This window comes from Engraulis encrasicolus, chromosome 14 (genome assembly GCF_034702125.1).
Source record: "Engraulis encrasicolus isolate BLACKSEA-1 chromosome 14, IST_EnEncr_1.0, whole genome shotgun sequence".
Lineage (NCBI taxonomy): Eukaryota > Metazoa > Chordata > Actinopteri > Clupeiformes > Engraulidae > Engraulis > Engraulis encrasicolus.
The window spans coordinates 13,558,700-13,571,465 of record NC_085870.1 but is presented as its reverse complement, the minus strand read 5'-3'; the positions used below and the strand labels follow the sequence as shown (position 1 = coordinate 13,571,465).

General features: G+C 43.0%; 1 protein-coding gene across 1 annotated transcript in view; it reads right to left on the bottom strand.

Annotated features, from left to right (window-relative positions):
- Positions 1-51: 51 nt before the first annotated feature.
- Positions 52-12,766, bottom strand: part of sfmbt1 (Scm like with four mbt domains 1) — a 23,916-nt gene continuing 11,201 nt past the window's right edge. The window contains exons 9-21 of the mRNA XM_063214960.1: positions 11,802-11,949; positions 10,675-10,757; positions 10,184-10,310; positions 9,793-9,912; positions 9,206-9,248; positions 5,831-5,895; positions 5,386-5,528; positions 4,911-5,020; positions 4,051-4,226; positions 3,663-3,838; positions 3,153-3,377; positions 2,235-2,363; positions 52-1,140 (exon numbers count right to left, since the gene is read on the bottom strand). Coding sequence (XP_063071030.1) covers positions 1,000-1,140; positions 2,235-2,363; positions 3,153-3,377; positions 3,663-3,838; positions 4,051-4,226; positions 4,911-5,020; positions 5,386-5,528; positions 5,831-5,895; positions 9,206-9,248; positions 9,793-9,912; positions 10,184-10,310; positions 10,675-10,757; positions 11,802-11,949 — 1,686 coding nt within the window. The 3' untranslated portion in view covers positions 52-999. The remainder of the gene's footprint in view (positions 1,141-2,234; positions 2,364-3,152; positions 3,378-3,662; positions 3,839-4,050; positions 4,227-4,910; positions 5,021-5,385; positions 5,529-5,830; positions 5,896-9,205; positions 9,249-9,792; positions 9,913-10,183; positions 10,311-10,674; positions 10,758-11,801; positions 11,950-12,766) is intronic.

Below are 12,766 nucleotides of genomic sequence, written 5' to 3'. Positions count from 1 at the left end.
AGTTCATTAATTAGTCACCACTTTAGCGAGCCATTGAGGGAAAACTGTCTGTCAACGTATGACATTAGATTTTTATTTAACATTTCTTTTAAATAACATTTGTATTCCACCAACACATAGAATCAAAATCAATCATTTCATAGTTGACGCAAAACGAAGAGGGGACTGCAGCAGAGGTTGAGTACAAACATTATCTACAAAAGACAAGACGCCTATATGGTTTCAAACTTAACACTTTGAACAGAAACACACATGAGAGATTATTTTTATAAACTACATCTGAGACAATAACTTGAGACATACATGGGGATTTGTGCCACCTGAATGACATTATTTGCATTGTCATTGTCAACCTTTTGCCAATAAAACAAACTTAGTCATCAGCATCAATAATAAATGACATCAAACAAAACTTAGAATATAAAGCTGTCGAGGCAAATGAGGAACAAAAACATCAATGAGTTCTGTTTGTACATAACACGCTGACTTTAGTAGAAAACCAAAATGGATCTGAACACACCATTCCTCAGAAGGAACATCTGATATTTACAATTTATACACATAAACACCCTCACCTTTTCGCTATTTACACCTTGCATACTGCATACAGTACTATTTATTATTGGTCATTGTGCTTGGATTCTTCTTGCATTGTCATTCGCTCTACAGTTGGTTAAGTTCACAACGAAAAAAGTGCCTTTGATCTTCAGAGACACTGTGGACCTGATTCTCCATCTCGAGGCGTCCGTCTGCCTTCGCTCCTCAATTGCAAAACATCAGGGGGGAAAAAAACAGCAGGCAGACAAATACTTCCAACTAATAGCGAGAAAAAAAAGTGATCGTGTGGGTTGTGGGTATGGGTAGGGGCCGGGGGTGCACAAAGCAAATAATCCATTTGAACCCCATGCAAATAAGCCAATCTTTTTTTGTGCAGCTTTGTGTGCAGTTTTGTTTTTGGGGTGGGGGTGGGGCATACACATTGGGGCTGGGGTAAAGCTCTCAGCTGGCAAACTGCTGGTAGAACGCCAGCTTCACTCGCTCGATGTGGTGACACAGTTTGATAGCTGGGCCCAACTTGAGGTCCATGCACTCCTGAACAGTGGGCAGGTTGAGCAAAAGCAAGGCCTGTCCGTCGATTTCCTGCAAACCATGAAGAGAGGAAACTCAGGTCAGAAAAGGTCAGGAGGTCAGGAAAAGTCTTTATTTTTATTTCATTGTTATTAAGAGGGTAAAATCTGATCTTAAGTCATGTTCAGCGAAGTACAGTTTTTTTAATGACGATTAAAAGTTGTTATACACTCCCTACTGTTACGTTTTTGTTTACACCAGAGTGTGACACTGAGCTACCTTGGTGGAGGCCTGCACTCTGAGAGTGCCATATAAATCATTATTATTATTACCTCCCCCAAGGTATTTTTGGTCGCGTTGGTTTGCTCGTGTGTGTGTGTGTGTGTGTGTGTGTGTGTGTGTGTGTGTGTGTGTGTGTGTGTGTGTGTGTGTGTGTGTGTGTGTGTGTGTGTTTGTCTATCTGTCAGCAGTTATGAACGGATTTAGATGAAACTTTGTGCAGTTGTTGGAAATGACCAAATCCAGGATCCAGGATCTTTAAAAAATAATTCTTCACCATTGTGGGATAGGACCAATTTTGACATTCCAGTTTCTAACTCCACAAAAAGAAGGCAGTAAGACTTGAAAAAAACCCCAGTGTAACAGACACATTTTCTATAAAACAGCTTCCTTGGCAGAGGTCTGCACTCTCTGAATGCAATTCTACATGTAGTTATACATACAGGGGCTAGTTAGACAATGAAACTGAAACACCCGTCACAGGTCTCCAGGGACATAACCTTGGATACTTGAAACATCACAAAGATTTGCATTCTAATGTTTTTGTGGAGTTAGAAACTGGAATGTCAAAATTCGCCCAATCCCGCAATGGAGAAGAAACTTAAAAAAAAATCCTGGATCCGGATCGTGATCCGAATTACCACCACAGTTTAATGACTTGTTCCTTTTGTCATTTCCAACAAGTCCACAAAATGCATCAATGCACCAAATCAAAATGCATGCATTACTTTTTGAGTCATCCTGCTGACAGACAGACAGACAAAACAAACCAACGTGAACGAAAAACATAACCTCCTTGGCGGAGAAAATGAATGTAATACATCTGCTGTGAGAACATATATAATGGGGATAGATAAGACAGTATACAGCGGAGTGTGACAGTGTACCTGGTCAAGGAAGATGCGTGCTAAGGGTGCACAGTCTGTGGTCTTGATGAAGCGGGCCACGTCGGTAACGCTCCACTCCAGAGGGCTGCTGTCCAGGCACAGCTTCTGGGGAGCCTCCATGCGGGGACTCTGTTCAACAACACAGTGTTTTAGAGGAGCTGCTGGTCAGTGTGCACAGTAATGCCAGAGTTATGCCTCTTTTCCACTGCTGGTTTTCTGGTAGGCCTACAGCTAGACACTGCGCGACTCGGCTGCCACTTTTTGCTTTACGATTGAGCGGTGTCATGCCTATTCTAACAGGAAACAGTGGCAGCCGATTCACGCTGTGTCGAGCTGTAGGCCTATCAGAAAACCGGCAGTGGAAAAAAAGCCTTTAAAAGGAACAAGGCACAATTGAACGTAATGTTGAAACACACTTTCTTGGGGGTATGTAAGCCCCCACCTTCTTCTTAACCCGGCCAAGAGACGGCGTTTTCCCACTTGGGTTAGTTAAGATGAGTGCTAGTTAAAGTGGTGTTGTTTCTGGTTAGGTGGGGGATCATGGGAGAGAAGTATACAGTCCTCTGCCAAATGACTTATATTGCTATGTTGCATCATGTTTGTTTTATGGTTACCTAACTGGTATGAGTGGACAACATTTGATAATTGCTGTCAGTCAGTGTTTCCCAAACTTTTTCAGCGGGGACCCCATTTTGCACCCAATACTATTTTCATGACTCCCTCCCATTTCAAGAGCCGAACATTTTCTGTCCAAGAAATTGTAATTTCTAAAATTGTAATTTCAAATGAATCCCTTTACTGACCTATTTTTGGAATTGTGTTACTATTGACCTGTGTTTTTTTAAAAACATTTTTATGAAGAGTTCCTTTAGTCTGTAACCCCACGGCAGCACCGTAAAGTCAGAGGAGCAGACTGACCTTTGGCGAGGGAGGGCGGTTCTCGTCGTCAGAGTAGGAGGGCGAGCGGGCCTTGCGTCGCCTGCGAGTGGGACGAGGCGTCTCGGGAGGGGACGGGGTGGGCGTCGGGGGCTGGGACTTCTTCTCGGAATACTCAGAGTCGTCCTGCAGGTCATCCTGGTTCTCTGACCCGGAGTCGTCACTCAAGGAATCGTCTTCGTCCAAATCCTCCTCATCACCACTACCCTGTGGAGTCATGGAAAATGTAATGTCACAACTCAACAGAACAGGTATCCAATTCATACAGTAATGTGTGAATGTGTTCACTTACGGATCAGAAAGCGCTTCCAATTATTTTAAACAGCTCTAGTGATGAACAAGTGCAGTGCAAATTCTTCTCCAAAAGGGAGAATGATGTTTTTCAGTGTTTTGAATAAAATTGCCCAAACAGTTTTGGCCCCAGTACTACAAAAAATGTTTTGCATACAAACAGAACGCTCCCTTTAGTTGCTGTGTGTAGCAGCAGTGTACCTGTGGTGAGCCAGCCGGTGTGTTATCCACAGATGCGGTTCTCCTCTTCTTGTGTACGAACAGCTGTTTCCTCCTCTTCCTCCTCCTGCCCAGCTTCTTGCCGCCTCCCTCCAGGTTGGAGTGTCCGCCTGGGGGCCTGCCCACTCGCCTGCTCTTCTTCTTACCATAGTAGTATGCTGCAACACAGGACACGGGCTCATGCAGACATTGACGAGCTTCTGAGTTTAGGGTCAGACTTGTTGTCATGTGCCCATAAAATGTCTGTGTGCACTTTGGCTATGAACCTAACTCATGGAAAAACAACTGTTAGAGCTATTGTTTAAACAACAGTTTAATACCCTTGTAATAATATATACACACATGCAAACACACCAAAACGGCTACGTACTGTATTTGGTCTTGGTGAGCACGGAGCAGTTCTCAGAACAGCGTTCCAGAACCATCCGTGGGCCGAACAGATTGGGGCAACACTCCAGCTTGATGCAGGTCTTCCTACAGAACTCTGCCACCTGGTCAGCCGTGCGCACAATCTCCACCGTGGCTCTGTACGTCTTGCCCTTGTACCTGTAGTCACAGGACAGACACACGAAGCTGACTATTAGTTTAAATCATATGTGGTTCCCATTCATTTTCATATGGAAAAGCCAACATAAAACATTTCTGTGATGTATCAATGGACGTGGCCCTTTCATACAGATGACATCGATGGCGATCCCAGTGACTTGTTGCTAAAAAAGCTCAACCACATTATACTATATTATACCAACATGGCTAGGACATTGCCAAAAGTCTTAAGTAACAGATTGAGTTATGGTTATTATAACAGAAGCACATTCATTGACATGACTCATTTTTTCTGACATTGACATCACAAACCATTGCATTTTCTGAGTTTTGTTTTCTACATCTCTTGTAGGAAGTCCAAAAAAGAACTCCAGAAGATCTGCAGTCATAAGTGAACTACCTTTGCAAATCCCATGCTGTTTTGCACAAATGTTCTGATCTGAAAGAGAGCATGACAGCTACTCTAAGCGGGGGGAGCCATTCAGAGAGCAGGGAGCGGTGGAAAGGCTTGTCAAATTGAACTTTGTAGGTTTTTTTTATAGATTCATCTGACACGATTGGCTATGGGCCACGCAAGGCCATGGGCAATTGTAAACCACACCTTTCCTACAAAAAATGACAGAGGATGCCATTCTCACAAGTGAGATAGTCTGGTGTTGACCAGGAGAGGCAAACTGGGCTTACTTGGCCTTCAGAGTCTCCCCGTGGCCACTATAGCGTCCCTCCTGGTCCAGCTGAAGCTCCCTCAGGACGCGGCTCGGCTTGTAGCCGGAGTTGATTAGGAGAGTCAGCACCTGAGGAGGCGGCAGAGGAGACATTCTGAGTAAATAGTAGAGTAGAAAATAACAATAGTTGCATATGCAAGAAAGCAGGAGACCGTTTTAATGCTTGTTGTTAGTCATTGGGGCATTCAATCCATTCCGATTAGAGTCAAGGCAAAGGCATGATTAGTGTGGAGGATGCGAAGGCATTTAACAGAAGGTAATGTGGGCTGCGCACATCTAAATAAATATGAACAGGTGGCAGGGAGGGAAAACAAATGTCAGATCAATGACGCAGATCTCACTGTCTCACCAATGCTCATTTCCAAATTAAAATCTCGCTTTCTGAATTCGCGTGCAGATTGCCTTGTCTTTAGCATGTCACTTGAAATATTTACCTCCTTGAGCACCAGGACACAGTTGCCAGGGCCGACGCACTGGGGCAGCTCTGCGATGCGGCCCTTGTTCAAGTAGGGGCCTGAGAAGCAGCGGTGGTTGAAGTAGATCTTTGGACAGGTGTACTTCCCATTGGTAGGCCCACCTGTGGTACAAAGAAATATAACGCGGAAACCTTTGTTATTACAACATGAACTTTGTTGGCATCTATGTATAGGGAGAGTGAAACACAAATGTACAGAGAAGATCAAAAAGTAGATTCATATATTGAAAGGCAATATTGATTTGATTTTAAAATGCACATATACAGTATGTATAAAACTATCAAATACAAAATTACACATACCACATTTATACATACTGTAGGTTTACACATGCAAACACACGCCCACACGAGGACAGTTAATCTCGATCTCGGAACGTAAAAAACAAACAAAGACTGCTCACCATTGTCTGCCAGGATGCTTAGCTCCTGCTTGACGGTGTGGAGAGGGGAGTCTTTGGGTGGGGCGCTAAGAGGAGAACAGGTACTGAATCAGATATGGCAGCTAGTGCAAGACATAATGAATAACACACACCATATAGCATACCATGAAAATGGCCATGGCTATGCAAACCGAGCCACACAGACCAATACAAACACAGTCCATTACACTGCATTTTCACAGATACAGTGCCCTCCATAATTATTGGCACCCCTGGTTGAGATGTGTTAAAAGCCTTAAAATAAATTCAGTGTTTATTGCAGAAGAATACTGTCACACTGAAAATTGTAGGAAAATGTAGCCTTCAACTCAAATGAATTGTAGGAAAATAAAAAAAATCCCTGACTAAAAAAATATTATTTTTCATTAAATCACCTGTTCCACAATTATTGGCACCCTTAACAATTCCCAGGAAATAAATATAATTGAAGCATTTCTGTCATTTCTACAGTAGTTTACAAAGTTTACCAGAGTATGTAGGAACATTTAATTAGTAATTCATCACTTCCTGTTTCCCTGGGGTATAACTATGACGTGACACCGAGGCCATTTCTCTTATCCACTCTTAAACATGGGAAAGACAAAGGAACACAGCATACAAGTGAGGCAGATGTGCGTCGACCTTCACAGGTCAGGCAGAGGCTACAAGAAGATTGCCACTCAACTGCAGCTGCCCATATCTACTGTGAGAGGAATAATTAAGAAGTTCAAAACAACTGGAACAGTGGTAAACAAGCCTGGACGAGGACCCAAGTTTATTTTGCCACCACGCACAGTGAGGAGGATGGTAAGAGAAATCAAAATATCTCCAAAGCTCACTGTTACAGAATTACAACAAATGGTAGCATCCTGGGGTCACAAAGTCTCCAAATCAACCATCAGGCGCTGTCTACACGCCAACAAGCTGTTTGGGAGGCATGCACGGAGAAAACCTTTCCTCACCCACAATCATAAACGCAAACGTCTGGAGTTCGCCCAGCGGTATTTGGGCTTCAACTGGGACCATGTGCTTTGGTCAGATGAGACCAAGATTGAGCTTTTTGGCAACAAACACTCTAAGTGGGTCTGGCGTGCCACGAAAGATGCGCATGCTGAAAAGCACCTCATACCCACTGTGAAGTATGGGGGTGGGTCAGTGATGCTGTGGGGCTGTTTCGCTTCCAAAGGCCCTGGGAAGCTTGTTAGGGTGCATGGCATCATGAATGCTTTGAAATACCAGGACATTTTAAATCAAAATCTGTTGCCCTCTGCCAAAAAGCTGAAGATGGGTCGTCACTGGGTCTTTCAGCAAGACAATGACCCTAAACATATGGCCATATCTACACAGAAATGGTTAACCAGACACAAAATCAAGCTCCTCCCATGGCCATCTCAGTCCCCAGACCTCAACCCCATTGAGAACCTGTGGGGTGAGCTGAAGAGGAGAGTACAGAGGAGAGGACCCAGGTCTCTGGATGATTTAGAGAGATTCTGCAAAGAGGAATGGCTGAAGATCCCTCTTTCTGTCTTTTCCCATCTTGTGAAACATTATAGGAGAAGATTAGGTGCTGTTTTGTTGGCAAAAGGGGGTTGTACAAAATATTAACAACAGGGGTGCTAATAATTGTGACACACATTATTTGATGTCAAATAATTATTTCTTTATGTGGGATTTTTTCCCCACTGAATAAATGCACTTGTATTGAAGGTTGGATTTTTCTCTTTTTTTTCCATTAAGGTCCCATATTATTTAGAGAAAAATAATAATAATTGGAAGCTAAAAAACACATCTCAACCAGGGGTGCCAATAATAATGGAGGGCACTGTATACGTAACTTTTCCCTAAAACCTTTAAAAAATATTTGGTGTACACATGGAGCTGTGCGTAGTATATCTTGGCTGGTTCACACACAACATTCATATTTCACTACTAAGTATTCATTTACATTTTACACCTAGTTAATATCAAATTTACTGCACATGTGCACAATCAAGATGAGATTTAACAGACAGGACTTTCTTCCTGTGAAAAAAATACCTCCTCTTTCTCTGTGTTTCTGACAAACTGTGTTCTGAGAAACTGTCAAATCCCGTCGACTACAAACAATTACCAATGCTGTTTGTTCTTGTCTAATCCACTAGAACAGCTGCAACTGACAAGGATGGAGACAGAAAACAATTGCGCGTTTGGCACCCACCAGAGACATGGTGGATCCTAAAAAAATCAACTGAATTGATGTTTGATGTTTAAATGATGACTCTGTGTTTAAAAAAATCTGACACAACAATAAGAAACCACAGGGAGAAGCAGTTAAGCTTGAAACTCGCACCAAAATAAATTGTCTCCAAGACAGAAAACAAAGAGAGTAGAAGGCATATCAACATATACGTGCCACTTGACAGGTTACTCTAATCTGAAAACCTGTCAATATCAGCTGTATTGCTGTTCCTCTCGTTGCTTTATATTCATGAAATAAATATTCAAAATGTCAATTTGATGGTAATCTGCCTGAGCAGCACAGAAAAGGTGCAAAAAATGTGTTATGATAATAGGCGACTCATTTTGACACAGGCAAATGTGTAAGCTTTGACTTTGGCCTGAGGCAATTTTTAGGGCTGCAATTTACCCAAAATTATGCAATGCCAGCACACCTCAATAAAGACACCAGCAATAGGCAATGCCTGCCCTTCAAACAAACAGTTTGGTCTCCGATAAGGCTGTGAAGACACCGCTAAATTTACTTTGAAAGGTTACAACCCATTTAATTTCACAAGCACTACAAAGCCTTGACCACTGTTCTTATTGGGCCAGTGCGTTTTTGGTTTAGACACTGCCGTTTCAATTTGTAACATTAAAACCTTACATATGGCAGGCAGAACACATTTCATCTACAACTGGCCCAGTATCAGTGGTTGGAACTCCATTGCAGCAATGCTCCTACACATGGCACAAAGCCCCACGATAGCCCCTGGGCTACATACTTGGCAGGCCAGCTACTCCAGTGGGTGCTTTGTATCTGTGTAGAATACCAGTATACATTTAGTCCTTTGGTACGAGAAGAGCGTATTGTTGTTTGACTGCATTACCACCAATCCTGCAGTGCAACCTCCACTTTCATAATGCAGACGGTAAGAAGAGCACACACACTCATTAAAATAACGAATAATTGCAGAGAACTGGGCTGATAATGTGCTAATTACACTTGAACATATTAGAGTTGAGCATTTGCTTCAAGGGGGCGTTTTTGCAGTTGATGTGAGAAAATAAGTTCTGCATCTAAAAATCAAGCACGCATGCGCCTGTGCACGCACAGACACGCACGCACAGACATGCACTCACACACACACTAATACGTACTGTTTCTCCGGCTGCACCATTGCAATTTTCCTCTGCTTCTCCACTGCAATAAAGAGATAAAAAGTGCATTAATGAAAGATCCATCACTGGCATTTGGGTCTACGCAGCATCCCCTCTAAAGCCTGCTCTTAATCCGTGACAATAAATTTGCCAAACTGCTTGCGCTGTAAACAGACACAGTGTTCACAGCTCAGTTATGAATGTTTTATTTTAATTTTTAGTCAATTCTGCTCCAAACGATTTTCTAACAATTCAATTACGAATCCAAATGGAAAAGTCAGTGTCTTGGAAACGGGCACACTTACAATGCACAAATACATAAAATTACTCAGCAGAAGTTTATGGATTTACAATGAATAATAAACAGCAAGAGGATGCTTAATTCCTTCTAGGTACACGAAATGTACACAGCATGCGACTGTGTGTGTCTGTGTGTCTGTGTGTGTGTGTGTGTGTGTGTGAGTGTGAGTGTGAGTGTGAGTGTGAGTGTGAGTGTGAGTGTGAGCGTGAGTGTGAGTGTGAGTGTGAGAGTGAGAGAGAGAGAGAGCGAGAGAGAGAGAGAATGTGTGCAAGCTTTGGACACTAACCCCGAGGCTTGTATGGAAACTGCAGTGGGTACCCGTTGGTTTCACACCAGCTGACTGGGAACAGGTCCATGGAGTCCACATGGGCGATCACCTCTGGGACTGGCTCCTTAAGCCCTGCACCTGCGCGCACACACACACACACACACACACACAGGAGACAAAACACACACGCACGCACACAGAGGAGATAAAAACACACGCGTGCGTACACACACGCACACACACACACACACACACACACGTTAATAGTCTGGCTTGTGAGAATAAAATGATGGAGCATGCACATAAACACACAAATTCGCAAACACACTAACACTAAACTGTGGGAAACTAAACACTAGATAGCTCGGCGACATACTGTACTGATCACAGTATGCAAGTTGACGCTCACCTTCCAGCCGGAGCCAGATGTGTTGACCTTTGACCCTGTTGACAGTGGCCACATGGATGTTCTCAGGACAGAGGGGGTTGACCGCCTCCAGCATCATGGACTCTTTAAAGCACTGATCAGACGGCTCCTGAGGGGACAGCAGAGAGATAGCAGAGGTCAGGGGAGGAAACATGGCTGACGACATCATTATGTACAAACACTTTCCTGATATCAATCATACTATATCATATGTCTGTGATATCAAGTCAGACTCAATTGCATTCAACACAATTTGTGTGTGTGTGTGTGTATGCACATATTTATCTATGTTCCATATGTACTGTATATGTACAATATGCAACTATGTGCTCTATGTGGTTGTGTGTATGTGCTGTGTCTGCAGCATGTGTGTCTGCAGCATGTGTGTCTGCAGCATGTGTGTGTGTGTGTGTGTGTGTGTGTGTGTGTGTGTGTGTGTGTGTGTGTGTGTGTGTGTGTGTGTTGTGACTCACAGGTGGGAAGCACTGCTGGGGTGCAGCCTCTGCCTCATGCTGCTTCAGGTAATCGGCCCAGTCAAAGTCTTGACCCTGGAAACCTGTAGTGTACAACCACCACATGAAGCATGAACACTCCATCAGCGTGGCCATTGCAACGAGAAGGACTGTGCCCTTTGCAAACATGGTATGCAATAGTTACTGGCTCACAGTCAATGCACCGACATGCAAGGCAACGTCTATGCTTATACTATAAGTGCAATAAATTAAGAAAGTTGAGTAATCTTTTGCACCATTTTGTGCCGTCAATAGTGGCGTCATTCCTATTGAATGAGTTTCCATTCATCTTCCAGCTTCAACAAGGAATACAAATCAGCACCCATTTCAACTTCTGAGTTAATTCATTCACATTTGAAGTGTTTTCTGGTGAGGATTTCTTATTCCAATGAAGAGTGCAAATATGGACATTAGCCATTTAGATGGAAACCCAGTGATTGATGTGCATTTCATGTGCAACTTATCTCTCAGAGAACATAAAAAAACACAACAGCCCTAAAACGTCTGTGACACTTCTTTGAATGTGTACTAGGGCTGCAAGATATTAGAAAAATATGCGATACACAAGAACATGACTGTATACTGCGATATCGATATTACTCGCGATATTTAATATATACATATATTTTCCCAATGTTTTATTGCCAAAATTATTTTTTATTAGGAAAAAACATGGCTAATATAGAGCATCAACTCAAAATGTCAACATTTTTAATGTTTTTTTTAACCTTCTCACCAAATTTCCTGTTATTAAAAATGAAAAACTGTTTGCGATACGTGCACAACTTGTGTATCGCAAGCTGTGATATCGCGATATCGATACATTTTCGATATATCGTGTAGCCCTAATGTGTGCATCTGTTTATGTTGTATGTGAGCAGGGTGTGATTTGTCAGAAAACCAGAAGGGGGTATACGTTTCAGATTTTAAGCAATATCATTGGAATTACATTGAACTGTGACACAATCATGTAGAAAAAGTGGCGATGTAAAGACCAGAAGGGGGGATAATCCCCCCCATCCCCCCCTACAAATCGCACCCTGTATGTGAGCACACGAGAGAGTCTGGGAGTAACCCAGGCCACGCACCAGGAGGAGGGCTGAGGGCGAGTCCGTTCTTCAGGCTCCACTGCGTGGGGAAGATGCCAGGGCTGTCGCGGTGGCACAGGAACACCCTCCGCTTGGCATCCTCACGCAGGTCGTCCATCTCCACCAGGAAATGCAGCTCTCCAAACACCTGATGACAGACAGACAACCCGACAGACAGACAGACACGGCACCATCAATCAGTAACAGGGCTTGACATTGGCACCTTCCAACTGGCCAAATGCTGGTAAGACTTGGCTGTGGCTAGTAATCATTTCAGTGTCAATTTGGCAGGTAGCTTACTCCTTGGTATGACATATCAGAGTATTTTGTATGATTTGTTTCCATGTAGAAAGCTATGCCCTCATCTTCTTCCTATAGCACCTTATCTTCTGAGATTAGATGTACAGTATCATGATAAATAAAAATAAAAAAACATCTAATTTGTGGCTAGTAGAATAGCTAAATGGCTAGCTACTCAGGAAAACCACTAGCCACAGTGGACGGTGACTGAAAAAGTTTATGTCAAGCCCTGATCAGTAAGGGGAGGAACACTAAGGACATCCTAGGTAAAGGTGCAGGACAAAGGCTGATTGAAGTTTTAAAGTGGAGCGTGTGCATACTTGAAATCATTTTTTGGGTTTATTCCATGGCAGAACTATGTTTCCACTTTTGAGGTCTCCTTCGATAGAAAGACACCCAGAAAAGGATTTCAAGTGTGTGGACTCCTCACTTTAAAACCAACAATCAGTAGCACACTTGACACAGTTCCAGATGAGCACTTCAGATGGACTGAGTTATACTTTGACCAGACTGAGTGGGTTAATAGTAACTTCCCCGTGTGGGTTTTGTAGGGCCCTCCTTGACATCAGTTGACTCAACAGGTGAACAATATGCAAACAAGCTACCTAACTAACAACATACACATTTACTCATGCCGCAAGTCATTTTTCATAAAATGTCTTTGA